Source organism: Penicillium maclennaniae (genome assembly GCF_028827695.1).
Source record: "Penicillium maclennaniae strain IBT 15551 chromosome Unknown utg000003l:1.0-5670915.0:1.0-5674809.0, whole genome shotgun sequence".
Classification (NCBI taxonomy): domain Eukaryota; kingdom Fungi; phylum Ascomycota; class Eurotiomycetes; order Eurotiales; family Aspergillaceae; genus Penicillium; species Penicillium maclennaniae.
Window position 1 is genome coordinate 1,989,368 of NW_026623215.1, and position 23,150 is coordinate 2,012,517.

The following is a 23,150-nucleotide window of genomic DNA, read 5'->3' on the forward strand; positions in this document are numbered from 1 at the left end:
ACAAGTCGCTCATTATCAAGAGAAAAAAGCCAGCTTGGAGCTTCTCTATATCATAAAGATCATCAAATCGGATTCATCATCGTGACATTTGGCACCGCAGGCTCAACAGCGACTATACTCGCAGAGACAGGACTCGGTTTTGTCACCGTGACTGGGGAAATGGTCGTCGGAACACTCGTATCCAGATGCGAAGGACTGCGCGAGCTCCTGCTCCGTGAAATGTGCGAAGTGCTGCTCCCCGCTGTGCTACTCCCCGGTTTGCCGCCGCGCTTGACCATCTTGCCGAGTACGCCGACGATCTCGGCGGCGTCTTCAAAGCTCTCATCGTCCATTCCTTCTTGGGCGTTGTAGACGTCCGCGATGGCGTGTTTGGCGAGACGGCGGCTTGCGAGGGGATCCTGGAGGCAGTCGTACAGATAGGCTGCGTATTCGAGCTTGACGGAAAGGCGTAGGGGATGTGAGCCCGGGAGAAGTTTGTCGGCTAATAAGGCCGCGTGGTTGAAGCAGGCTGTTGCTGTTGCGGTGTAGTCGAGAGGAGGGAGGAGGAATGAGGAGGCTGGTTGGATTGGTTGGACGGGTGCGAGGCCTGGGGGGGAGAGAAGTGGATGCTTTGGAGTAGTTGAGAGCACCCAGGGCGGTTAAGGAGTCTGGACCGTAGATCGAGTCGTGTTTGGAACTTTGTGGTGGGTCTCTTGGGTTGATGATGGGGCGGTTGTGGAATAGGACGAAGATGTGGTAGAAAGAGGCGCGAAGCTTGTATGATAGGACCTTCAATTCGACAAATGCGTTCACCAGCGGTAGGATGTATCCTTCTAGTATTATTAAGCCTTCTCGGGAAAGCCAGATGATGTGATGGTATTGCTGGAGTGACTTGGTGTCGCGGGTGGTGTCTAATCGGCGAAGTCGGCGAGCTCGGAGGAGCTTCTTAGATAGCATTACCGATAGTCCGAGTATTTTATACAACATGGCCGAGAGAAATGGGTTTTCGAAGGCCATGACAGCCGCGAAATTGCCCAGCGCCTTCTGGTCTACCTCGGAAGAGGCCATCCATAAACCCAATGCGGTGGCTGGAATGGTCAGATCGACGTCGTCAGCCATTGTGTTCGCAAATTGGTTGCTGAGGTTCATAGAAGTGGAGAAAGTTTTTAAGGGAAAGTGCAATTGAGATCATTGGGAAAACGAACAAGGAAGAACAGAAAATGGGATCGGAAAGAGCTTACCAACTAGCGCGCGCGCAAACCCGAAGCTTCAAACGAAGTCTTCAAAGCGCCTGCAGCATGAACGGATCTTGCCGATCTTGACCCATCCAATTCGCACAGTAGGGCTGGAGAGCTCTCCGGGCTCAATTCTTTTGAAGGTGTTGTGCCAGCCCCAATGGACGTACTCCTAGCTCCAGTCCCAACCACAAAATAATGATCGTCGACAGTGCGCGATTCACGCGTCGATGCGTGTCCAATAAAATGAAGTCAAGTCGGCCTTGGAGTCATGCAAGCTCAAGAGGTCCCGCAGCTAGCAACGCAAGGCACGAAGAAAGAGCAAAGAAAGGGAAAGTCGCAAGACCGAAAGCATCGTGCGCTCAGAATTGAAGTCGACGATATTTCAGCTTTGCCAGCGCACACTGTGCGGGGAAGGAAAGCCGAGGGGAACAAAGTTGGAGAGTGAAGAAGCGAGAACAGAGAAATAGAAAAATAAGGTAAGGAGGCTCTCTTTTTTCATATCACGCAGATATGTAATTTCGAAGAAATGACAAGTTCGGAATTATCAACTCGAAAATCAAGAGGCAAGTTGTAATCTGGTATCTCCTGGGCTGTAATGTCCCACTCGCCCGCGTCAATCTATTTTCTCCAGGCTAGGGAAACTAGTGGCCGACGTGTACGATCATCGCCCAACGTCAGTGGCAATATAGTCTCTAGCTTCTGAGCCCGATCCTCTCGTTGAGTTTGTTTTCGATTGTAGTGAAGCCTCAGTGAAGCTGTGAAGCCCCGGAGTATACGGATCGCGCGCTACGTGGCAGCGGCTCACAACAGGGATTCGCCTCGCGCCCAATTGGTGTGCCAGCTCACCCGTCGTAGCGCCCCCGAACATCGGATTGAACACAATGGAATAGCGCACTAACATCTAACAGGCGTAGAGCACGGACTGCCACGCTGGCAGTGGCTTTGCTGGATACCCGACGCGGGGGTAACCTGTACTGGCCTGCCCGTGGGCAGACTGTGGCAATCAACACGATCAGCTCATGGTTTTTCCTTTTTCTCTTTTTTTCTGGTGCACAGATGGTACTTGAGGAGAAGGTACACAGGTACATAGGTCCCGACTATGTGTCTGAGATTTTCAGAGCTGTCAACGGATCGGAGCCAGGGATCGGGTGGAAATCCAAAGTGGCAGTGGATCCGAGACCCTGGTACCGCTTACACGAAGGGCCCGTACACCGCCAGAATGATGTTATCGGTCTAGTCCCATAACCTTTTAGAATGGAGTGGAACAGGGATTACAGCAGTTGAGTCATGATTCAATGTTTAAGTCTATACAACTCTTAGAAAAAATAAAATAACAAGAACACCCAGTGTATGCAAATGGGATGAGGCCCGAATTAACGCAACTCATCAATAGCAAGTGAAGCGACCGGTCCGATCATTGCGGGCTCTTCACTTTTAATTCGTCTGGATTGAAGTATCCCGTAAACGCTCGGGAAAGAAATGTGCGCCACGCCTCGTTCACCTTCTTCTTCTTCTTCTTCTTGTTCACCATCGGGTCGGTATCGACGTCTTTGGAGGCAACGCCATCTTCGCCGATCCGCGTGGCCAAGTCCAGGAAGCTTCGCACGGTCAGGTCCTTCATTTGGGAGTCGCCCTCGTCTGACGTAGTGTATTCGATTTCGTATTCGATGTGAGGCTTCTCGCTCTTGGAATCAGCCAGGTGGTTGAGTTTGGTCAAATTGGCGAAGTATTGGGTCCAGCCAAGGAGCGTCAAGGGTTGATTGGAGTACGCAGGTCCCGGAGGAGCGGTTGATGATGGTCCGTCTGGGATCTTGGAGTCAGACTTCTCGTCCCTGTTGTTTTTCTTTCTTTGAACATCAGGAGAAGTTTCTTCCTCGATAGAAAATAAGACATCCTCGGTCTCGTCGTAGAGAGTCTCTGCATCCAAGAAGACATTCTCCAACCCGCTGATATTATATTCCATGACTCGGAGCGTTGGGAAGAAGTTTGGCACCACGCTCGGTGCGACCAGCGACACACTGTACCGCTCCGCAAATTCACCTCCGATTTTTTTCAGATACTTGCGTTGCTTCTTTGCCTTCTTCTTGCCCTTATTGTGCTTCCCCTTTTTCCCCTTCTTGCCCTTTTTGGTGGAATCAAATTCCTGTGACTCGTCCTCGGTGGTCGTGTCTTCGAGCACACTGACTGGGGGCTCAGGCAACTCAGCCCACTGCTTCCGAAGGGATGTAAGATAATCCTCCTTGGAAAGGGTAGTCACAGCACCGCCCTTCGCTTTAGAGTCGATTTCGATATCGTGGCTGTCTTGCAGCATGAAGTGGTCGATGTTCATATGTCCATAGAGACTGCCAACAATGACGTCGCGGAATCGATCCGTCCAGAGAGTGTATTTCTGCCAGCAGGTCTCATCCCAGCTGGTCTTCTCTTCGGAGCGGGCAGGAGCCACATGGCCCATGAGGATGGCCTTCATACTCTTCTCGCGCAGGAGCTGCAGCTGCACATGCAACCACTCCATATGTTCATAGCCGGGTTCAGACTTGGCGGCACACCCATCCACAGCACTGTTGGACTCGAAAAAGTACATTGTGTTCAAACTGATGACGGCCAGCCTGCCGGGGATGACCTCACTCAGGAACCATCCACCTTCCACAAAACTGTGTCGCTGATCCTCAGGGATGAAGTGCCGCCAGATATCCGTGTATTTTTTAGTCCACCTGTTGGGGCCTTTCCTGAAGATGTTGTGAGGCGTAATGTCGTTGTTGCCGAAGGTAGGAATCACAGGAACAGCCACACGCGGGATACTCCCCGGTCTGTTGGGGTTCTTTCTTGTTCCGAACAGCTCGAGCCATTTCTGAGCCATGAATTCGTTGACTTCCGCGATCTCGTCATTAGTCCTAGGAATGCGCTCATCGTTGTCGTGACGAGCCGAGTCACCGGTCCAGATCACAAAGTCGATCTGGTCCTTCAGATTCGCCTCGATCCAGCGGAATGTCTCGTTCACGAGGGTCATGGGGGAATCGCATTCGGTGCCTTCCTGGCCAAAGTATCCCGCGGGGCCCTTGCCATGATGACATGACCCCGATTCCTCGCTGATCTTGGAGCCAGCCCTGTAGTATGGGTCGGGGTGGAAATCTGTGACACCATCAGTTATCGCAGTCATGCGACCGTCAGGGGAAGTGCTGCTGACCGGTAATGTGCAAAAAGCGACCGTGAAGGGTTTGTTTTGTCGCGCCTGTCAGGAGATCGGCAGGGACTGGCGCATCTCTGCTGGCATCGGTGATCAAGGGTTGCTGGTCAAATGGTACGGCGGTGACAGACGCTACCAAGAGGCCCAGCAGCAAAGAGAAGGATTGCATTGTGCTGCAAGCCGGTGGTACTCGACCGCGCACGGCTGGAGATTAACCGCTGTTATTTTTTTTTCTTGGGATCTTATCGGGTCACGTCACTCCCGGGTCGTGCGGCTTCAGGCACGGCCAATCACGGCGCTTCGCGGCCTAGATTGCTCGAGAGGGATCTTGAAGAAGAGACGAGATCATTGATGCCGGGAGAGGGGCAAGATATACAAAGTACGAGGTGGATGAAGTGGATGCGACATCGGGGACATAAGGTGTGCCCCAGATCGACGTCTTGGTGTTTGGTCGCTGTTGCCCAATTGATGACCCCACGTGCCCGTGAGGACCTTTGAGGCACGCGCGCGTTTGCCCCATTCGCGGGTCTTGATCGGCCGTCAATCTGCTGTTCAGCTGGTCTCCGTTCTGGTTCCCCCCCCCAAGGTCTCTCCGATCCCAGTCGAGGTTGGGGCAATTGCCCTTGTGTGCGCGCGGTCACCGCCATCGTGCGTCGGGTCAGACATTTTTAAGGTTGATGAGCCCCTAGCCGGACTCGAGCCAAAGTACCTTGAAATTTTCAAACGGACAATAAATCCTCTAGTTACTTGTATTTGAAGAAAAGAACTGATTTTCTGATCATACGGTATAGCCACCGGATAGTGTTCCACATGAGAAGCCTTTCCTTTCCCAGATTAGTGTTGTGCTAGCTCAGGAGCTTGGCGGCCGGGTCGGGTGTCCTAAGTTTCTTTAGCTCACCTGCGCATCCAAATGGGAAATTCGTTGCCGGTGGCATTGTCGATGCGATGTTTTCAATTCTCAGACACTCAATGCACCAGATACGCAATCAAATGTTTTCATGTAATAAGTTTCTTTAGCACCATCTATCTTTATAAAATTGGTCATTCATCTGTTTAGCGCCGAAGAGGGTACCCTGTGTCGCGGTAAGACGACGGATCCCGGACGTAGAGGGGCACCTCTTCGCCAAATCCGTGGCCATCAGGAAATCTCTGTCCATCCTCTTTCTCCTTGCTCCGCTTGTGACATGTTCGACAATCACCCCCGCCCCGCAACCGCTGCATCCATTACAGTAGAGGAATTTGCCAATGCCACTAGATGGCATCCTTGCATCTGGACCCGTTAATACAGCTCCTGGCGGCCCAATGGCCCAAGGACGATGGCCACAGCCATTGGAATCGCATCAAACACAAGCATGTGCGGGATAAAATTTGACGCCGAGTATCCGGCCGAGGATCCCATCAGCCGGTAGATAACGTGCACCGTGATGGCGAGCAAACCTGCCATACAGGACATAGAGAAGTCGACGCCAACTTTGCTTCTCACCAACCAGTCGGTCTACACGATCCAGCTGCAGCATGAACCGGTGGAAATGCACGGCTAGCACCTAGGAAACATGTGACTTTGAGATCTGGACTGATTTGTGACCGACTTCAAACCAAGTTCGGAATATTTGAAACCCGGACAGATGTATACAGTCCCTGAAAGTGTAGTGAAGTTGCCTGAGGGAATAAACGAGATAGCCCAATCAGGTACCCGGAAGGGGGTCCGAATCAACCGTAGTGGCCAAGTGTGAAACATCCCTACAGACCACAATGGACAGCTGCGGGGTTTGTGTCGAGATCCAGCGCTAGCACCCAGGCTGTGCGGCTACCTAATGCACCGTACTTGGACTTGGCCGCCAAACACTCTCTCACCCGTATCACATCCGATAATGTCCGGGCCAGTAGACGAATTTCTCATGATCAAATTCAGTCGCAATCACCTGGGTTCTCTGACATGATATCGATCAGCCTTTTGATTTTTTTTTTTCAAATGTTAGCTAATTTAGAGGAACACTTGCGCGATGTTAACACGACAGCTCGTCTGGATCTTGATCATGATGCACGTGTGCCAGCTGGTGGCTACATTTGCTTACTCTTTGGGTAAAAATAGCTTAGTGGAAATTGCCGAGATGAAATTGAGCAGCCTCGTGAGCGGCGACATGTCTGGCACAGAGGCCCCACCGATGGAGAATCTGATACAGAGAGGTGCTTTGGCTATGTATGTGCCTCTGGAGAGGGAGAAGCCTTGGAAAACCCATGTAGCAGGAAGTAGCTATTAAATGAATAATTACTCAACTAAATATTTCAATCCTCACAATGAGGTATACATCACAGGTGGATAAATCAGCCAATGTGGTGATCCCACCTCCCCCGATTCCGAAGAACAATTAAATCTCAGCTCCAAGCTATCCCATCCGTAAATGAGATATCGCAGATTCTTTAAACGATTCAGGCATCCGCTTCAATTTTCTCAGTAACAGTACCATCCTCCTGCACGACGACCTTGTCTAGGTTCTGCGATGCCTTGACTGGATTCGGCTGCTGGTAAACCCACTCCAACTCCTCAAGAGTACGACCCTGAGACTCAACACTACGAGATGATTAGCTTTCAGCCGATACAAATTTGGAAAAGAATTTCCTTACCAGAAGAAGTACCAAAAGACCACCTCGATGAGATCCCAGCCAACAAAGATCCAGAAATAGTTGGTAGAAATATTTCCCAAGCCAATAGGTGATGCGAACTGGCTGATGAAACTGATCGAGCTGACCATGAAGCCTGAAAGCGCGAGACCCTTGGCGCGGGTGGTTGTTTCCAGTGCCTCGGCGGGAACGACACCCTGTAGGGGGGTGTAAGTGAACGAGAAGACGATGTTGAATAGGTAGTAGAATGCGAGAGCGGCCTGGCCCTTGCTTTTACTGATACTTCCGTGCTCGGCGATGGGGACGGAGATAGCGGCATTGATAGCCATTGTGATGGCGCAGGCTGATCGGCATTAGTTCGTAATTCTCCAAGCTTTGTAATTTTCTGTCAGTTTGGACTTACCTGAGAGTACCCCAAATAAGAACCGGACGACGGGGCATCTTGTCTGTCAGGGAGACTGCCACACCAGCACCGATAGCTGACACAATAGAGTTGATCAAGTTGAAAAGAAGTTGGATCGAACTCGACGTGTATCCAAGGGTGTTGTAGATTGTAGCGTTGAAGTATCCAAGACCATTACCAGACCACTGTCCAAAGACGGAGATCATGATAACCTGCGCAAATCGCCAACGACCGCTATGGGTAGTAATGAAAGGTCGGTCTTTCAAATTTTGAGCACTATTAGTGTCTGATCAACCATTCGAAAAGGGAATCGAAAAACTTACAATCCCACCATCTCTTATCAATACCGTCAATGCGAATACCCTCCTTCATCTCCTCGATCTCGAGACGAACAAGACGGGCATTGGGGTCTCCGTTGCCGTGATACTTGACCAAGAAAGCAGTCGCTTCTTCATCACGACCCTGTGCGAGCAGCCAACGGGGCGACTCGGGAATGAACCACACGAACACAATGACCATGACGCAAGCAAAGCACTGGCAGATGAAAGGGATACGCCATTGGTAGTTTGTATCCATATAGTTGCATCCATAGGTAATCGCAGCGGCAGGAATACTGCCACCGAACCAACCGCAGTTATAGAAACCTGATAGATTTAGAAATGCTGCTGGGTTCCCAAAACGTGGACCATAATGGAGCCTTACCGACAGCACGACCGCGCCAATGCGGCGGAGCGATCTCAACGGCATAGGCAGGAGCCGAGACAACCATGATCTGAATTCCGACTCCGAGGACGAATCGGCCGACAACGAATTGGGGCAGGGTCATGGCGGTTGAAATGATGATGGAGCCAATAATGATAACCCAAGCACCAACGAACATACACTTGCGCCGACCGAGCCTATCAGAAATGACTGCACTGAATGGAGTCGCAACAATAGATCCACTAATTCGAGGATCAATTACTGGGTTCCGAGGAGTATAGAATGAGTGACTGCGCTTACACGGTGTAGAGAGATGTGACGACGGACACCTTTTCGCCTGTCAATCCTGCTTTGAAGACGGCTTGCCAGTGGTCCATGGCGAGGACGGATCCCATGAGTGATCCTGTAAGATATTAGCTCTGATTGTGCCAAGATATGTCACTTTTTGCTAGGGTCGCCTTGGGCCTGGAACATACCATCGTACCCATTCGCACACGCGCAGAGGAAAGCGACAAAGATACAGACTGCATGATGTGAGTAGATGTTCATTGAAAGTTCCGCGACACTGCGCTGTAAACTCACAATAAAGGTGAATGGACGTGGCGCTCCAGCGTTCAATTTTGGTCTCTTCAATAGCGGCAAAGAGCTCGGCCTAGCCATTCATAAGCGCACTAATCCACGAAGCCAAAATTTTTTAAAGCTAACAGTCAACTCACATTGTGGACTTCTTTCGTGTGCGCACCTGCCCGCTTGGCAGTTTCGCCGTATCCCGCAATGACCTGAGGAGTGTCATCCACCGCATTCGAGATGCCGTGCACCTCTTCATGCATGTCTTCGTGACCCTTCGTATCCGACATGGTGATTTCGCTTCCCACTGATGCCCGAGTCGACGATGCAGTATAATCGCTTTGGAGTGTCTCAAGCGCGGTACAGATCCACGAGACGGCGGGACAACATGAGATTCTTATAAGAGTAGGCCAAGAATGCCGCCTTCGCCCGATCGGGTCGAAGTGGCCGATTGTAGTTCCTGGGGAGCGCCTTTCATTGCTCTAGAGGCTGCTTTCCTTGTGACCCTAGACCCCTAGATCCTGCCAGACAGCCTTGGCCAGTGGCTTGCATTAAAGCTCCGTATCCTGATTGGAATCGGCGCATTCCCCAGTGAGACCAATTGTACTGGGGCGAGTATGGGCGGCAGCACACGATCCGAAAAGATTCAGGACTGGATCATCGGCCCTGTGTTCCGTTGCACGGTTTTGGATCTATGCCATTTGCACCTGGGGTCGGTCAGGCTGGCCCCCTTCCTATCACGCCACTCGCTAGTCTGACCTCGGATGATCTTCTGGGGAATTTTAAATTACTGATCACTAATTTGGTTTAGGGTATAATAGAACGAAATTAAAAAAAAACGGAACGGAATTACAAGAACACATTGGTGCAAGGAAAGAATTTCTCCAGGTTTTCTCCGATTAGTCCGACAGTCTTGCCTCTATGGCATGTCCTGTCAATGGAACAGAATCAATAAGTAGATGGTATGAGATGCGGTCAAGGTTTCTACCCCGGATTACCCGAGCTAGACCCATAATACATACCGTCCCAAAAGATCGCGTGAGACCGTTGGAAATGCGGAGCTTTCCTCCGTGCTGAATTCTCCACGGGCCTTCCCCACAAAATGCTAATCCTTTTTCGGAACTCAACTGACCACCTTTTACCTTTCATGGGCGACCTCGCTTCTCCCTTGTCGGTCCGAGTCCCCCGAATTTCGAACCTATCTCGGGAACGCCACTTAAACCCGCTGATCGGGGTTCCATGACCTGCGGCCCGAGCTGAACGTTATATCGCTGTCAACCGGAAGAGTCAAGCGTGGACCAAGTCAAGAATACGAGTCCTACCTGATTCAGCAAGGATGAGGCAAGGACTTAGTGACTTGAAGAACTGGATATGAATATTTTCATAGAGATCGCCTTTCATTGGTGCACACTCAAACAGCTAATCAGAAATTCTCGTAATATGTATTGGTTATCATTTATCAATTAGGCAGGAACAGGGAAATTTACACATATTATCGATAAAAAAAAGACATATCCCATGCGAGCATTCTTCTTTTGCAGGTCCATCGCAACCTCAAGCATTATTAAAAGCGCAATTAAGCTTTAATTGCAAATCCGATCGAAGGTGTCGAGGGTGTGTTTCCAAACAATAGCAGGGAAACCCTTCTCTCGCAACTCCTCCATCAAGGCCTTGTTGGTCGAATCCTTTCCGTCGTGATTAAGAATGTAGTAACCCGCGGCGGATGCATCAGTGGAGTCTTTCTTGGAGGGATACTCCGCAGAGGTGGCGAGGTAAGTCTGCCACTCCCCAGAATCAGCCATAGAGATGATGAATGGCTTAGCGAGGAAGCTAACGATAGTTCCGAGAATGGATCCCAAGGTTTTGCTAAACAAAGGTGTCGCAACAACACCCGGGAAGACGTGAAGGAAGCTGACAGAAGGGTGCTCCGAAGCGAGGGTCTCAAATGCGAGAGATGTCATGGAAGTTGGATAACCCAAGCTGGCGGAGAATGAAAACTCTTTTTGAAGATCTAAGTTGTCTTCTTCGATTTTGATTTCCTGACCTCCCGCGAGAATGCTGACCACGCGAGGGCTGTTGGCGGCTTCAAGAGTCGGGAGCAGATTATATACGAAGCGCATGCGGCTGTAATACCGAAGGATATGGTAAATGTCAATCTTATCGTCGGTCTCTGTTCTTGAATTAGCATCTCTGAGGTGAAGGTACCCGGAGGCGGAGCAGGATCACTTACCCTGCTTGCTGAATGTGACACCTCCAGAACTGAGGAACAAGAGGTCTAGAGCTTTGACCTTGGACTTCAGGTCCTGACAAACCTTGTCCACCGTGCGAAGATCGGACACGTCTGCAGGGATGAAGTGATAAGAACCATTCTCGTTGGCTGCCTTCATCTCCTCGAGAACCTCAGCACCTGCCTTCTCATTCCGGCCAACGATGTATATGGTCGGTTTGGCAATGGAATCTGCCAGTCTGACCGCGGTGCTGCGTCCAATACCACTGGTACCGCCCACAAAGAGGGCAGTCAGCTCAGGACGAGCGGTCTTGAGGGTGGAATTCCACGCGCGGGCCTGGGCAAGGGTGTGCGCCATTATGAAATCATAGATTATGAGTTTATGGATAGAATAGCTGGTCGATACTGAAGAGGTATGTATATAGAGGAGTAACTTGGGTAAGAGACAACTTATATACGTGAGATCGTAGGGCTGGTGACGTGCCGGAAAGTGGGGCGGTACGGATCGTCGAGAGAGGAAAGGCGGGCGGAATTTAGCATAATCCCGAGCTCCGCACGCTGACAATTGTCGGCCTCTTAAGAATGTCGACGCCGAGTTCCAATCACTAATAGACCATATCTTGCAAGGCTCATTCTTTCAAATCGATGAACGCTCTAGTATCAGGTTGCATCTTTGACCTTCCAGGTATCGCCGTGTCAATCACCAGTGATGCCTATAGCTCCCAGAAGGCCAGCCAATCGCGCCAAGAGCCCTACCTAATCAGCGAAGTCGCATGAGCAACAAAAGTATTATCTTCAAATGAGTCAGACATTCATTTGATTGATTCCGAGATTTGATGTTCTTACATTCGAAGTACACTAACAGTCCTTAATCGCACCGATAAGAATTTTCGCTCGCATGATAATTACAACAGGGAGCAAAATACTCGATAAATTCTGTGATGAATTACCTCTCGTGTTCGATGAGCTTGGTAATTTGATCGCATAGAACCAATTCCCCCTACTTGCAAACAAGACATATTGTTCCATGCTTAAGGCCACACAAGCCCAATTTATCATTTGGCGATCTATATATATATCGTCATATATGTCTCTGTCATCCCGGTTGAAGTGAACTGGATGCTCCTGGACTTCGTTTTCGACTCCTCCGAGAAGAAAAGACCTGTTTCAGTAACCATCGAACTTGATCTCAGTCTGATTGATCAGCCTGCTACTCGGACTAATGCCAACCTCATGGCCGTGATTACCTTTGATCCGGTCCTCATGTTATCATTTGCTTTGATATTCAACATCGCACTTGAGTATTCATGACAGGGTTGTCTACATATCGGTCATGTGACCCGAATCGCTTGTTATTGGCCATATGCTTTGACTGATTTGTCTTGCTACGGATATCTGACTAATTTGCGTAGATTCTACCGCCTCCTCTTTCCTCCCACACTGAGAGATAGTGGTGGCCGTGATTGCCGCCACTCGCAAGTCGACGTTGCATTTCCTGACGTCAGGCAAACCATAAATAGATCTCCCGCGCAGATCATCTTAGTATAGAATGTCTCATTACAACACAGAACGCCAGGGAGCTATTTCAAGTAAGATCAATTCATTACTACCCATGGTCTATGGCAAATGCCGAACTGGGACGTTATTGGACCTGAAACTGGCGTTCAGCGTGATTGAGTGGTGACGCAGCGGTACCGGGACGGGCGCGGAGCGTTTCCGAACTTGTTCATTTCTGGTCCGCGGCCAAGAAGTGGTCCAGCTTGGGTGATAATTAATTGGGGAAATACATTGATTAGCTAGACGTGAAATGTGTGATGCACCATGGGGCGCTTGTGTATCAATTGATCGGCAAGCGGGTCTCTTGTGGGGAAAGCTTGTAGTGAACAGCGGAGACAGTCGCAGCTCTTTCTGTCCATGACCGCGGGCTGACAGAAGCTTTCGCACACCCACGGTCAGCCTTGTTCTAAGCCAATAGGGGTGACCGGTTTGCTGGTTTGTGGCAGCTCAGGAAGGGAAACTACTGAGAAAGAAAAGAGCGGCCCTCAGATGGCATCATCGACATACACTCGGTCCGCCAGCTGCCGGAGCTCTATTGTCTCGCTGCATTTCTTCATCTACATTGCGTCTCTCCGTACAATCGAAGTGGTCGCCTGCCGGTCCTGTTCAGTTCTTTTCAATCAACTGCAGAATTGAAGCTGGCCATCTCTTCCAAGCTCTTATCTCTGCTGGTGTTCATAGTACGTATACTCCCCCAAACTTCCTACTTACCACACATCATACTCTCGAGTTCTCATTACCTCATCTCGTCACAACTCTATTTCACTTGGATCAAAAGGTCTTTCCCTGTTCATATCACTGATCTCATCACCTTTACAGCTCGCCTTGCTACTTCCGCTACTCTTCTCATCCAGCTGGTGACCTTACTACAGACTCTTGTAAGTGCACAGTGGCGTGTCCTAAAAAAAAGAGCTAGGAAATCGTCAATCTCTTTGAGATCGTTCATGACTGAAAACTTGGCCAGCATTCGACATCCAGACTACCCATCCTGCCCCTCCCAATCCCAAAACACCATGGCTCCGATCAGCCTCATCTCCCGGACCGAGTCAGAGACGCTCCGCCTGCTCATCAAGAGAAGCAACTGGGCCTCCAAAAACCCCGGTGTCATACTGGTCTTTTGCATTGTGTTCCTCGTCGCACTTGGAATCATCGCGCTCTTTGCCTATCGCCGATATTTGAAGCGGAAGGCCAACAAAGAGTCATATGAGACAACCGAGTAGGTTGGACCTCATTCCAACATAGGGCTGCTCATGATTGCGAGATGAATAAAGGGAGACGCTGGACATCCCCCTTGGCCCACAGCCGGGACGTTGAATTCCTGCCATACAGTCCTTATACTATTATCTTGATTGAATACCCATGGACGCGAATGGGAGGAATGAGAATTCAAGATATGGACAGGGGTCTTGTAAGCGAAGAAAAATGTGTTGTGGCTTTGCGTTCAGGTCGCAAGAATGGTATTGTTATGGCAATTTGCAGTTGATAATAATGAATGATATCGCCTTCTTCCCTACTTCTTGCTTCCAAGCTCTCATCATATGGAATATGCACAAACAAGCTCTGGGCTTCTGTACACTCATCAGTAGCTGTATTTCCTTACACATCCGATACACATCCGACTTAAAAATCTTGAGGGTCTGGAGGATCTGGAGCTCGTTCGCGAGTCGTCCAATGCACAAATCATTCTTTCTTGTAAATGCAAATGAAACCAATCGAAGAAAAAGCGCCAGAGATGCCAACACACTTTTGTGGAGTCGAGGTTCACGATCAAGTTGTTTAAGGGAAAGCCAGACGAGTTGCCAGGGATGCAAGACAAGTATCAAATTCCTAATTATTTCTAATGCAGTGACCATACATGCTGAGAACAAACCAGTGGTTTCAATGAGAGAACTCCGGACTCTTTTCAATCGCAACCCGCTCCTGCTGATATGACGAAACAGATCCTACCTCCTCCGATGCCGCCTTCTCCTCATCTCGCCGCCAGAAGTCCTTCTGCCCACTCGCAGCCCGTTTCAGCCAAGGCGGGAAGAAACCTCCGGGCAGCTTCCATGACCAAGGATCCGACTCGTCCTTGTTAGGAGGGACGATGCGACCGCCGCTGATCTTCTCAAGAATCCACGCAATCGAGTTGAGGCAGATGTAGCTGCAGATACCGGCGATGAGACCGTACGCGATGCTGTAGGTGAAAGGCATAATCGCAATGGTCAGGAAGGCTGGGATCGCGTCACCAGGATAGCGCCAGTTGATGTCAGCTGCGGCCTTGGCCATCAGCGCGCCGACGATGACAAGTGTACAACCCGTAGCCCAAGCGGGGATGGAGGCAAAAATCGGTGCGAAGAATACAGCGATGAAGAAGGCGATGCCTGTCATGCATGATGTCAAGCCAGTCTTGCCGCCCTCCGAAATGCCAGCTCCAGATTCGACGAAGGCTGTCACTGGGGGACTGCCGAGGAGGGATCCGATCGAGATGCAGATCGCGTCGACCATCTGCGCGATATGTCAGTGGAAGGTAACTTCAATCTGATAACAGGAGGCTTACATAGGCGATGGCACTCCCTTCAAAGTCTTTGGTTTTTTCATCAATTGCGCCAGCGAACCGAGCCATAGAGTACATGGTACCTGTGGTATCCAAGATGTCGACATACTGCAAATGTTTTCAGTCAGAGGTGAGCGAGGAAAGCCAATGGTGGTTAGGAACATACCAAGAAGGTGATAAAAGCCAATCCAAATTGTCCGCCGTGGCCCGAGATGTCCCACTTCTGAACGGCCAGAGTGTGCTTGATGGGGTGGAAGGTGACAACCTGCTTGAAGAAATCGAACATGCTATCTCCCAGCTCCGTGTAAGGGAAATAGGTCACAGGCGTAGTTCGTGGCCATGAAATAATCGAGACCAGCAGAATTCCGATGATCACAGCACCCTTGACGCGATACATCATCAATAGGGCCGTGAGGACACCACCACAGAAGATACCAACCCACATGGTTGCACTGCGCATCTTCTCACTACTAATACATAGACCTGTCTCAGAATCGATGTACTGAGGAGCACAACCAGCAAGCTCGATAGGAGTGTCCGATCCACCTTGTACCAACCCGATACCAGCGCTATACGTCAATCCGATAAGAGCGAGGTACAATCCGATGCCAACACCAGTGGCGAGTTTGATGGAAGCGGGGAGAGCGCGCGCCAGCCATTGTCGCATGCCAATCAATGTCAAGCCAAGGAATACCCAGCCCTCCACGAAAACAGCAGTCAAGGCAACCTCATACGGGACCAATCCCGACCCATGTACACCGACAACAGTGTATGCAAAGTATGCGTTCAATCCCATGCCCGGTGCGAGGGCGATGGGCAAATTGGCGAAAAGTCCCATGCAAAAGGTAGACAAGGCGGCGATGGCAGCAGTCGCAGTAACAATGTCGCGCTTGACTTCCTGCACGCACAACAGATACTCGGCATTGGTCTTGCAATAATCGGCCAGGCTCTCCGGCGGGCAGACACATGTGCCACCAGTCTCCGAGGTGATGTTGCTGTTGACCGAGATGATATACGCCATTGCGAAAAACGTGGCCAGGCCGGCGCGTAGCTCTGTGAAGAAGAAGCTGCCCTTGCGCTCCATAGGCTATTCTCTGTCAACTGTACAGTTCCCTCGTCAGAGCTGTACATGTAGAATGACTCACATGGCCCGAGTTCTCCAGTCTGAACCATCTCCCCACTGGACTCTGCGCAACCCGCAGGTTTGTGTTCTCGATCCAGGCCTTGTAAGCCATACTGGTACGGCTAAATGCGTCTACTGGGTTAAAGGCGGGTAAAACCACAGCAGTGGATGCGATGCCGTACTTGAAGGAAGTGCAACGAAGAAAAGAACAATAAAAAACTCAAGAAAAGAAAACCCTCTGAACCCTCCTCCACTCACAACCCTCTGATAAGCAGCAAAAAAAAAAAATTCGCCCCGAACATTTCGACCTCCACCGACGTCCTTGGCGACTCTTGGCAGGTTGCGTCCGAGGTTCCAAGTTGGTCGTCTGTTGCCGACGTCTGGCTCGGCAACTATAGTGGGTCCAAGGAAAATTTTGACAGCTGTAATTATTAACTATGTATTGTGCGACGGCATGAAGATGTCGAAACATGTAGTTCACAGACCTGAGGTGAATTATGGAGCAGAGCATGCGATGGATTACCCCGGGGCATGCACCTCTTTGAAACGCCAAGACGTGCTCAGCCTTCTTGGCAAGTGATTTCCTATCTTATCGACAGGATATGTAGGGTCCAGCTCGATAAGGATAACGGGGTGGGCCGATCGAGATGGCAGTTCATCAGAGTTCACATCTTACGCATGTACGATACTTATCCTCCTTCTCCAGACTAAGCGCATCTGGGGTAGAATGCCGGCCAACTCCGGCACTGTCCAGTGTTCTAGGCGCTGATCCGGGCGCTCACACCGAGAGTCGTGGCAGATCTGTAGATATCGGATTTGCTCTGAGTCTTAAGTATCTACAGAGCGAACGAGTGCGTATCGTATTTCATTCATTGTCATTTCATTCTGCATTCATTCTGCATGCAAACTATCTCCATAAGATTTGGAAAGGAGTACTTGACTGCATAGGTCTCTAGACTGTAGCGCTCGTCTCTTTTTCGGTCGGACTCGGCATGCTCGGGGCAAACTTGGACTTCTTTCTGAGAGCAGGCCCCCATTTTATAAAAGCCAACGGAATTGGGACCATAATAAGAGCAAGACATCCAAGGAGTGTGCCAGCCCATTGCACTCCTAGGTTCACGAACATCTGTTTCGCGAAAAGTGGGAAGGCGGCTCCGACAGAAGATCGAATGATGGTATTTGCAGCGAACACCGAGGCAGCACTGGTCAATATGTTAGATCAGATCTTACAAAAGACATCCGAAGAACTGACAATGTGAGGTAAGAGTCGATCAAGTAGTTGAAGCACTGTAGGAAGATCACGAAGATCCCGAATCCGGTAGCGACTCCACTGGCCGTTGGCGCCATCCAATGGATGGATTTGGTCCAGCCCGTCCATCCGAACCAGAACAAACCAACGGTAAAGCAGATGCCTCCAAGGATAGAGAGGAGGCAGCCTCCATTCGGGAATGGGGACGTCGTTGTTTGCTGCCAATTTCTTGGAGTATGACTTTTGATCATATAGGATATACAGCCCGGCCAGGAATTCTCCGATGATCAAGCCAATAAATGGAAGGCTGCCGACTCCAAGATTCATGCCATGAATTTTTTGGAAGACCACTGGATATGCACCGAGAAGTGCATACATCAGGCCGTATACAAAACTCATCCACAACGAGATCTGCAACATCGTTAGTCAAGTTGTACCAAGGTTAATCGAAAGAAAGAGCCGGGGGAGAAATACTAGAAACACAATCGGTTCGGTGAACAGCATCCGAAACGGTCGGCTAAAGTTATTCGTGATCAGCTCTTCCCAGTCCAATTCGACCTCTTCCTGCCTAGCCCGGATCCCCCAGTTGTGAGTCTGTCTGCGCAGTGTAATGGCTTTTTCAACAAGAACAGCAGGCGCATACGTTTCTCTCAAAAAGAGGACACAAAGGCCAAGGGCTAGGAAGCCCATGATGCTGGAAATATACATAGTCCATCTCCAGCCAAGGTACGACATTGTGATGAATCCTCCAGTAAAGGGCGAAGCGAAGGGACCAACAAACACCGCCATAGCGAATATGGCAATCGCCACGCCACGAGTCTGGTTATTCCACATGTCGGCATAGACCGCCGGCACAATCGCGATAGGACTTGCAGAGAAGAATCCAGCAAAGAACCGGGTCAGCATGAGCGTTTGAACATCCTTGCTCGTGGCTGTCGCAACCGTGAATACCGAGTACCCAAACATGCCCACTATAATGGGCCACCTCCTTCCAATCAGCTCCGAAGCCGGGGCCCAGATTGTTGGACCGCTGGCGAAGCCCAGGACGTACAGGGTCACACCTAGAGTAGCCACTTCTGTGCTGATGTGGAAGTATGGTGCGAGTGTAGTCACGGCCGACGAGTATATGGCACTGGCAAACGACGAGACAAATGTGGTATAAGCCAGGACGAAGGAAATGGTGATTTTCTTCTTCAGTGACCAATTCTGCGGATGCATAGGGTCCTTCGAGTCTGTGAATTCAACGACGAATTGCTCTGGGTCTGGTAGCTCAGGCGGATATTCTTTTCCAGCACCCATTGGAAGCCATTGTTCTCGCGGTGCGCGACCCGGCCCGGAACCGACCGTGGATCTATGCTGGAGACGGTAGGTATTGATACGCTCGAGCTCGACGTTATCGAGGTTGGTCGGTCGACGACTGAGGTTGCCTTGGGAAGTGGCCTCCTGCTGTGCTGAGCCGCGGTCAACAATAGTCGGTACTGAGGTTAGATTGTCGCTATCTTCCGCGGGAGAGCTGTCCCGGGGACTCGGTGGGGAGTTTGGACGCTTCATGGTGCTGGGTAATCTAGCCCGTTGAAAATGATAATTACTCTGCGAGACGACATGGAATGCTTTTTTAACGCGGGGAAGAACAGATACGTAATTTTGTGAAAGCTTGGATCTTGCTTTTGTTCTCTTTGAGGTTTGGCTTGGCTGTCTACGGCGTCATGACTAGTGACTTCGCCGCTTGATCCGACCTATCGGTGAAGACAAGGGACATATTTCCTGTTTCGGACATGATATTCAACTCGAAAGATTGGTCAAAAGCAGCCTTGAATGGCAATGATTTTCTGAAACTGTAAATCTCACATAGCGTGGACGCAAGACAATTGACTAGTTGGTAGGATTTTATACTCGGTTGATTTTTCGGCGAAGTCAACGACGTCATCGCACAGTCCCTGCGAATCACAAACTCCAGCCACGAAAGCTAGTGATTGGTAGCTGCGTCTCAGCGGCAACATCGGAGGGTCTTTCCATTCGAGGACGGCTTGGACGGCTAGCTAGACTCTATGCCAAGCATCCGGGTAGTAAATACGGCACCGAGACTGTTGTCAGGGCTAACTCCAAGTTCGGGACCACCATTGCACTCAAGGGTGGGTCCCGCCTTCCAAGTGAGTATAGGTCAAGGACGATCTCACCGTCGGGAATCTCGAACAGCGCCTTAGACCCCCTTAGATCCAAATGATACAGGAGCACTCCGCATTCTGGGGCTAACGCACGTGATAACCCTCATTGGGGCCTTGAGTGAGCACTAGAGGCATTGATCTCCACAGGAGATCTCACCTCTCACATAATTTATAATCAAGGCAGCTTGATTTCAAACACATCTGCTGACCGCCAGGTAGTAAGTACTATTTAAGGCTAGACTGTGGCCCCTGGCATCTCTCATGAGCGTATTCCCCAGTTCTAAGTGCATTCCTTAAAATGGCTGAAACACACGGTGACTGCGACCCCGCATTTAATTCGGTCCGCGAACTCCTAGCAAAGCAAGTCGCCAATGACTCCGAAGTCGGTGCATCCATCTGCGTAAACATTGATGGCAAAAATGTCGTTGATATCTGGAGCGGCCATGCAGATCCGAAACGTACTAAACCATGGAGTAAAGATACCCTGACGGCGGTTTTTTCCTGCTCCAAGGTGGTCACCAACATTGCAGCCTTGATTCTAGTCACTCGTGGGCTACTCGACCCGAACGAAAAAGTCTCCAAGTATTGGCCTGAGTTCGCAGTCAACGGGAAAGAGAGCATCAAGGTGTCTCACTTTATGAGCCATACGTCTGGTGTGGCGGGCTGGGAGCCGGTAATTCCTCTGGAAGATCTCTATGATACCAGAAAGGCAACAGATTGGCTTGCGGCCCAAGCCCCCTGGTGGACTCCAGGCGAACATAGTGGCTATCACCTTGTGTGTCAGGGTCATCTGATAGGTGAAATTATCCGACGGATCAGTGGCAAGTCACTGAAGCAATTCATCGCCGACGAGATCACTGGTCCTCTAGGCGCGGAATTCACACTTGGATTGCCCGAGAAAGATTGGCCTCGTGCTGCAGTGCTCATTGCTCCCCCTCCTCTACCGCTACACCAACTGGACCCAGCAAGTGTTCCAGGGAAGGCATTCGCAGGGCCCCATGTCAGCGCCGAGGAATCCATGAGCCCCGGGTTCAGGGCTGCGGAGATTGGTGCATCCAATGGCTTCAGTAATGCGCGTGCCTTGGCTCGGATCGGCTCGGTGGTTGCGCTGAACGGCAGTGTCGACGGCAAGCAGTACCTCTCTCCGGAGGTCATTAACCGCATGCTCGAGGAGCAGATCAGCGGAGTGGATTTGGTTCTGGGAACCTATAATCGTTTCGGTCTTGGCGTCGGGCTTCCCTCGCCGAAGACTCTCACTTGGATCCCAGAAGGACGGATTTGCTTCTGGGGCGGATGGGGTGGGTCGATCATGATCATGGATCTCGAGCGTCGGATGACCATCACTTATGCCATGAATCGAATGGAAAACGGCACTATAGGCAACAGTAACACTGCACTTTACGTGGAGGAAATCTACAAGATCGTGAATGCTCTTTAGCTAGTAAGCATTGAACTTACTTTGAATCTAGGAACAGTGAAATTGATGATGAATATAATGTTTCACTTTTACGTTACCCTCCATATTCGCAGTACTTTCGAAATGTCCTGCTCAACAACCAAGGGCACTTTTGAATTCATACATTACCCGTGTCCATTTAGGAAGACTTCTTGCTCCTACTGACCAGCGTCGTATCGGTTTCTCGGAAAACCAACTCATCGCGCTCCCACATCAGCTCGACCGCCGCACCAGCCGGGCCGGTCAAGGCAGTTAGGAGACCAACTTTAAGAAGAAGAGTTGGCCAAGAGACGAAGTTGAGGATTCGCCTGTGAGCAACAGTGTATAGGGTTAAGGCCCAGAGCAGAACACCAGCTGACCCGATAATATAATCCCATCGCAAGAAGACATGTACACCATCAGCCACAGTGTCAACCTTCAATCCCGACCAAGGAAGGGGGATTGAAAACACCTTGGAGGGATGAAGAGGGTCGAGGAACCGGTCGTTGAACAGACCAGGAGCCATCACAGTGGCAAGAGACACAATCCAGGAAACGAGGTGGCTCAGAGAAGCATTTGCGAAAGCAAATGCGTATACCCAGCGTGAGCTGGACAGCGAGGCGCGCTGGTCGTCCACGAAGAAAGGCGACAACACGTAATAGGCGACGGTGGTCAGAATCGAAACATAAGCAGGCCACGGCTGCCAAATGGCAATGGCGATCTGCTTCATGTCCACGGAAATCACGTCGGGAGTCGGAAGTACCATCGCCTGGGTGGGAAGCATGAAACCAACCGCGAAAATTGCAGGCAAGACGACGAGAACCACGCGAGGAATTCGAATGTTGTCAGCGCCGGGGCGGCTCGCTGTAATCGAGCATGCCAATTGGAGACCGCAGATGAGAGGTGCTGCGAAAGCAAAGGTCATCAGCTGAGCTGCGAGCCCGAAGATGGCAGGGCTATTTCGGGAGGTCAATCATTTGGCAATTACTGTTAGAGAAGAGCGGCCTACAAAGCAACGATGGTTCCAGCATTCCCTTTGCGCCACGACTCCAAGACGACCAGGGTCCAGGCGGCTCCAAAAGTACCTGAAAAGCCAATACTGTGAAGCAGAAGAGTCGGGCTTTGACCATCCAATGTAGGATAAAAGAACACCGTCAATAAAGTCAAAATCCGATCAATTGCTTCCACGCCGGTAAAATGAGTGCGCAACGGTGCATTGACTCCCGGGAGCTTCCCGGAGTCGATGGCGTCGTGACCAAGCGCATGAAGACCATTGACGTAGGAGAAGTAGAAGATGGCGTAGAGAGCGAAAGCGCTTAGCGAGAACAAAATGTATTTCATGGTTCAGTTGGAGCTGTGTCAATTGATCGAGCAGCCATGAGTCCGGGATTTGGCAGGGGCTCGACACGTTTATATCGGTGATGCTCAGATGTCATGTGTGGACCTTATAGGCCGAGGCTAACACGCACGTTGATGGGGGGGGATGAACCGTAACTCTCCAGAGAACTCGATATATCCGATCGGGGCCGACTGTCGATCATTGTCATCTTCACATGAGGTCCGCTAGGTTTCTCCAGGCTTCTCCTAGCTCGCCGCGTCCTGCATACCCAGATAGGGCTAGTGCGCCCCTAATGTTTCAGCGCCCGTGACAATACGCGAACATTCGGAGTGGATGGCATTTCCGGTTCACTAGGCGATGCAGTGAACCTCACGCTACTATTTTCTCCAGCTATTCAGTCGCTTTGATTGGTTGATGGACATCTATGTATCTCGGACGGGTTTGGTCCTTAGCTCAGCTCAGGTCTCATATAATCATGACATGTCCTTTCGCCCAGACTACACAATGTACTTTGGTGTCCGCCCCCCCCCGGAGAGCCGCGCGCTGCAACAACGTAGAGTTCAATTTCACATATCTTTGTTTTCACTCAAAATTCCATCGAATCTTGAGCCAAAGAGCGCAGATTGCGACCGGCCCTCTGACGACTTTCAAGGTCTGCACCCGAACTTCGACTGTGATCTTTTGAATCGACGAGTTAATCTCATTCAACCCCAATCATCTAAGTTTCAATTGAATATTATTGCTATAGATTTTCTTTGATCTGCGGGTCCGTTTTTCTACCTTGTGTAACATTCCAGAAACCGGGTAACACGACGGATCAACAT

At 50.4% G+C, this 23,150-nt stretch overlaps 9 protein-coding genes across 9 annotated transcripts; 2 read left to right on the forward strand and 7 right to left on the reverse strand.

Annotated features, from left to right (window-relative positions):
- Window positions 1-62: 62 nt before the first annotated feature.
- erg27 lies at window positions 63-1,098 on the reverse strand (the record flags this gene model as incomplete). Its single annotated transcript, XM_056964506.1, has 2 exons — window positions 63-586; window positions 630-1,098. 2 exons carry the CDS (start codon window positions 1,096-1,098, stop codon window positions 63-65), a joined length of 993 nt encoding a protein of 330 aa, XP_056824459.1.
- Window positions 1,099-2,631: 1,533 nt separating this feature from the next.
- N7477_002844 (endopolyphosphatase) lies at window positions 2,632-4,570 on the reverse strand (the record flags this gene model as incomplete). The annotated part of the gene is made up of 2 exons (XM_056964507.1): window positions 2,632-4,346; window positions 4,402-4,570. The coding sequence occupies 2 exons, from the start codon at window positions 4,568-4,570 to the stop codon at window positions 2,632-2,634; spliced, it is 1,884 nt and encodes a 627-aa protein (XP_056824460.1).
- Window positions 4,571-6,831: 2,261 nt separating this feature from the next.
- Window positions 6,832-8,985, reverse strand: N7477_002845 (uncharacterized protein; the record flags this gene model as incomplete). The annotated part of the gene is made up of 9 exons (XM_056964508.1): window positions 6,832-6,973; window positions 7,027-7,366; window positions 7,437-7,685; window positions 7,750-8,070; window positions 8,129-8,370; window positions 8,429-8,531; window positions 8,605-8,652; window positions 8,711-8,780; window positions 8,845-8,985. The coding sequence occupies 9 exons, from the start codon at window positions 8,983-8,985 to the stop codon at window positions 6,832-6,834; spliced, it is 1,656 nt and encodes a 551-aa protein (XP_056824461.1).
- Window positions 8,986-10,278: 1,293 nt separating this feature from the next.
- N7477_002846 (short-chain dehydrogenases/reductase) lies at window positions 10,279-11,280 on the reverse strand (the record flags this gene model as incomplete). The annotated part of the gene is made up of 2 exons (XM_056964509.1): window positions 10,279-10,865; window positions 10,926-11,280. The coding sequence occupies 2 exons, from the start codon at window positions 11,278-11,280 to the stop codon at window positions 10,279-10,281; spliced, it is 942 nt and encodes a 313-aa protein (XP_056824462.1).
- A 2,212-nt stretch (window positions 11,281-13,492) lies between these two features.
- On the forward strand, window positions 13,493-13,699 carry N7477_002847 (uncharacterized protein; the record flags this gene model as incomplete). The annotated part of the gene is made up of 1 exon (XM_056964510.1): window positions 13,493-13,699. The coding sequence occupies one exon, from the start codon at window positions 13,493-13,495 to the stop codon at window positions 13,697-13,699; it is 207 nt and encodes a 68-aa protein (XP_056824463.1).
- A 658-nt stretch (window positions 13,700-14,357) lies between these two features.
- Window positions 14,358-16,250, reverse strand: N7477_002848 (NCS2 family permease; the record flags this gene model as incomplete). Its single annotated transcript, XM_056964511.1, has 4 exons — window positions 14,358-14,966; window positions 15,019-15,123; window positions 15,182-16,102; window positions 16,161-16,250. 4 exons carry the CDS (start codon window positions 16,248-16,250, stop codon window positions 14,358-14,360), a joined length of 1,725 nt encoding a protein of 574 aa, XP_056824464.1.
- Window positions 16,251-17,090: 840 nt separating this feature from the next.
- N7477_002849 (MFS transporter) lies at window positions 17,091-18,938 on the reverse strand (the record flags this gene model as incomplete). Its single annotated transcript, XM_056964512.1, has 4 exons — window positions 17,091-17,340; window positions 17,391-17,468; window positions 17,533-17,798; window positions 17,862-18,938. The coding sequence occupies 4 exons, from the start codon at window positions 18,936-18,938 to the stop codon at window positions 17,091-17,093; spliced, it is 1,671 nt and encodes a 556-aa protein (XP_056824465.1).
- A 912-nt stretch (window positions 18,939-19,850) lies between these two features.
- N7477_002850 (serine hydrolase domain-containing protein) lies at window positions 19,851-20,990 on the forward strand (the record flags this gene model as incomplete). The annotated part of the gene is made up of 1 exon (XM_056964513.1): window positions 19,851-20,990. The coding sequence occupies one exon, from the start codon at window positions 19,851-19,853 to the stop codon at window positions 20,988-20,990; it is 1,140 nt and encodes a 379-aa protein (XP_056824466.1).
- Window positions 20,991-21,147: 157 nt separating this feature from the next.
- Window positions 21,148-22,328, reverse strand: N7477_002851 (uncharacterized protein; the record flags this gene model as incomplete). Its single annotated transcript, XM_056964514.1, has 2 exons — window positions 21,148-21,943; window positions 21,997-22,328. The coding sequence occupies 2 exons, from the start codon at window positions 22,326-22,328 to the stop codon at window positions 21,148-21,150; spliced, it is 1,128 nt and encodes a 375-aa protein (XP_056824467.1).
- Between the last annotated feature and the right edge of the window lie 822 nt (window positions 22,329-23,150).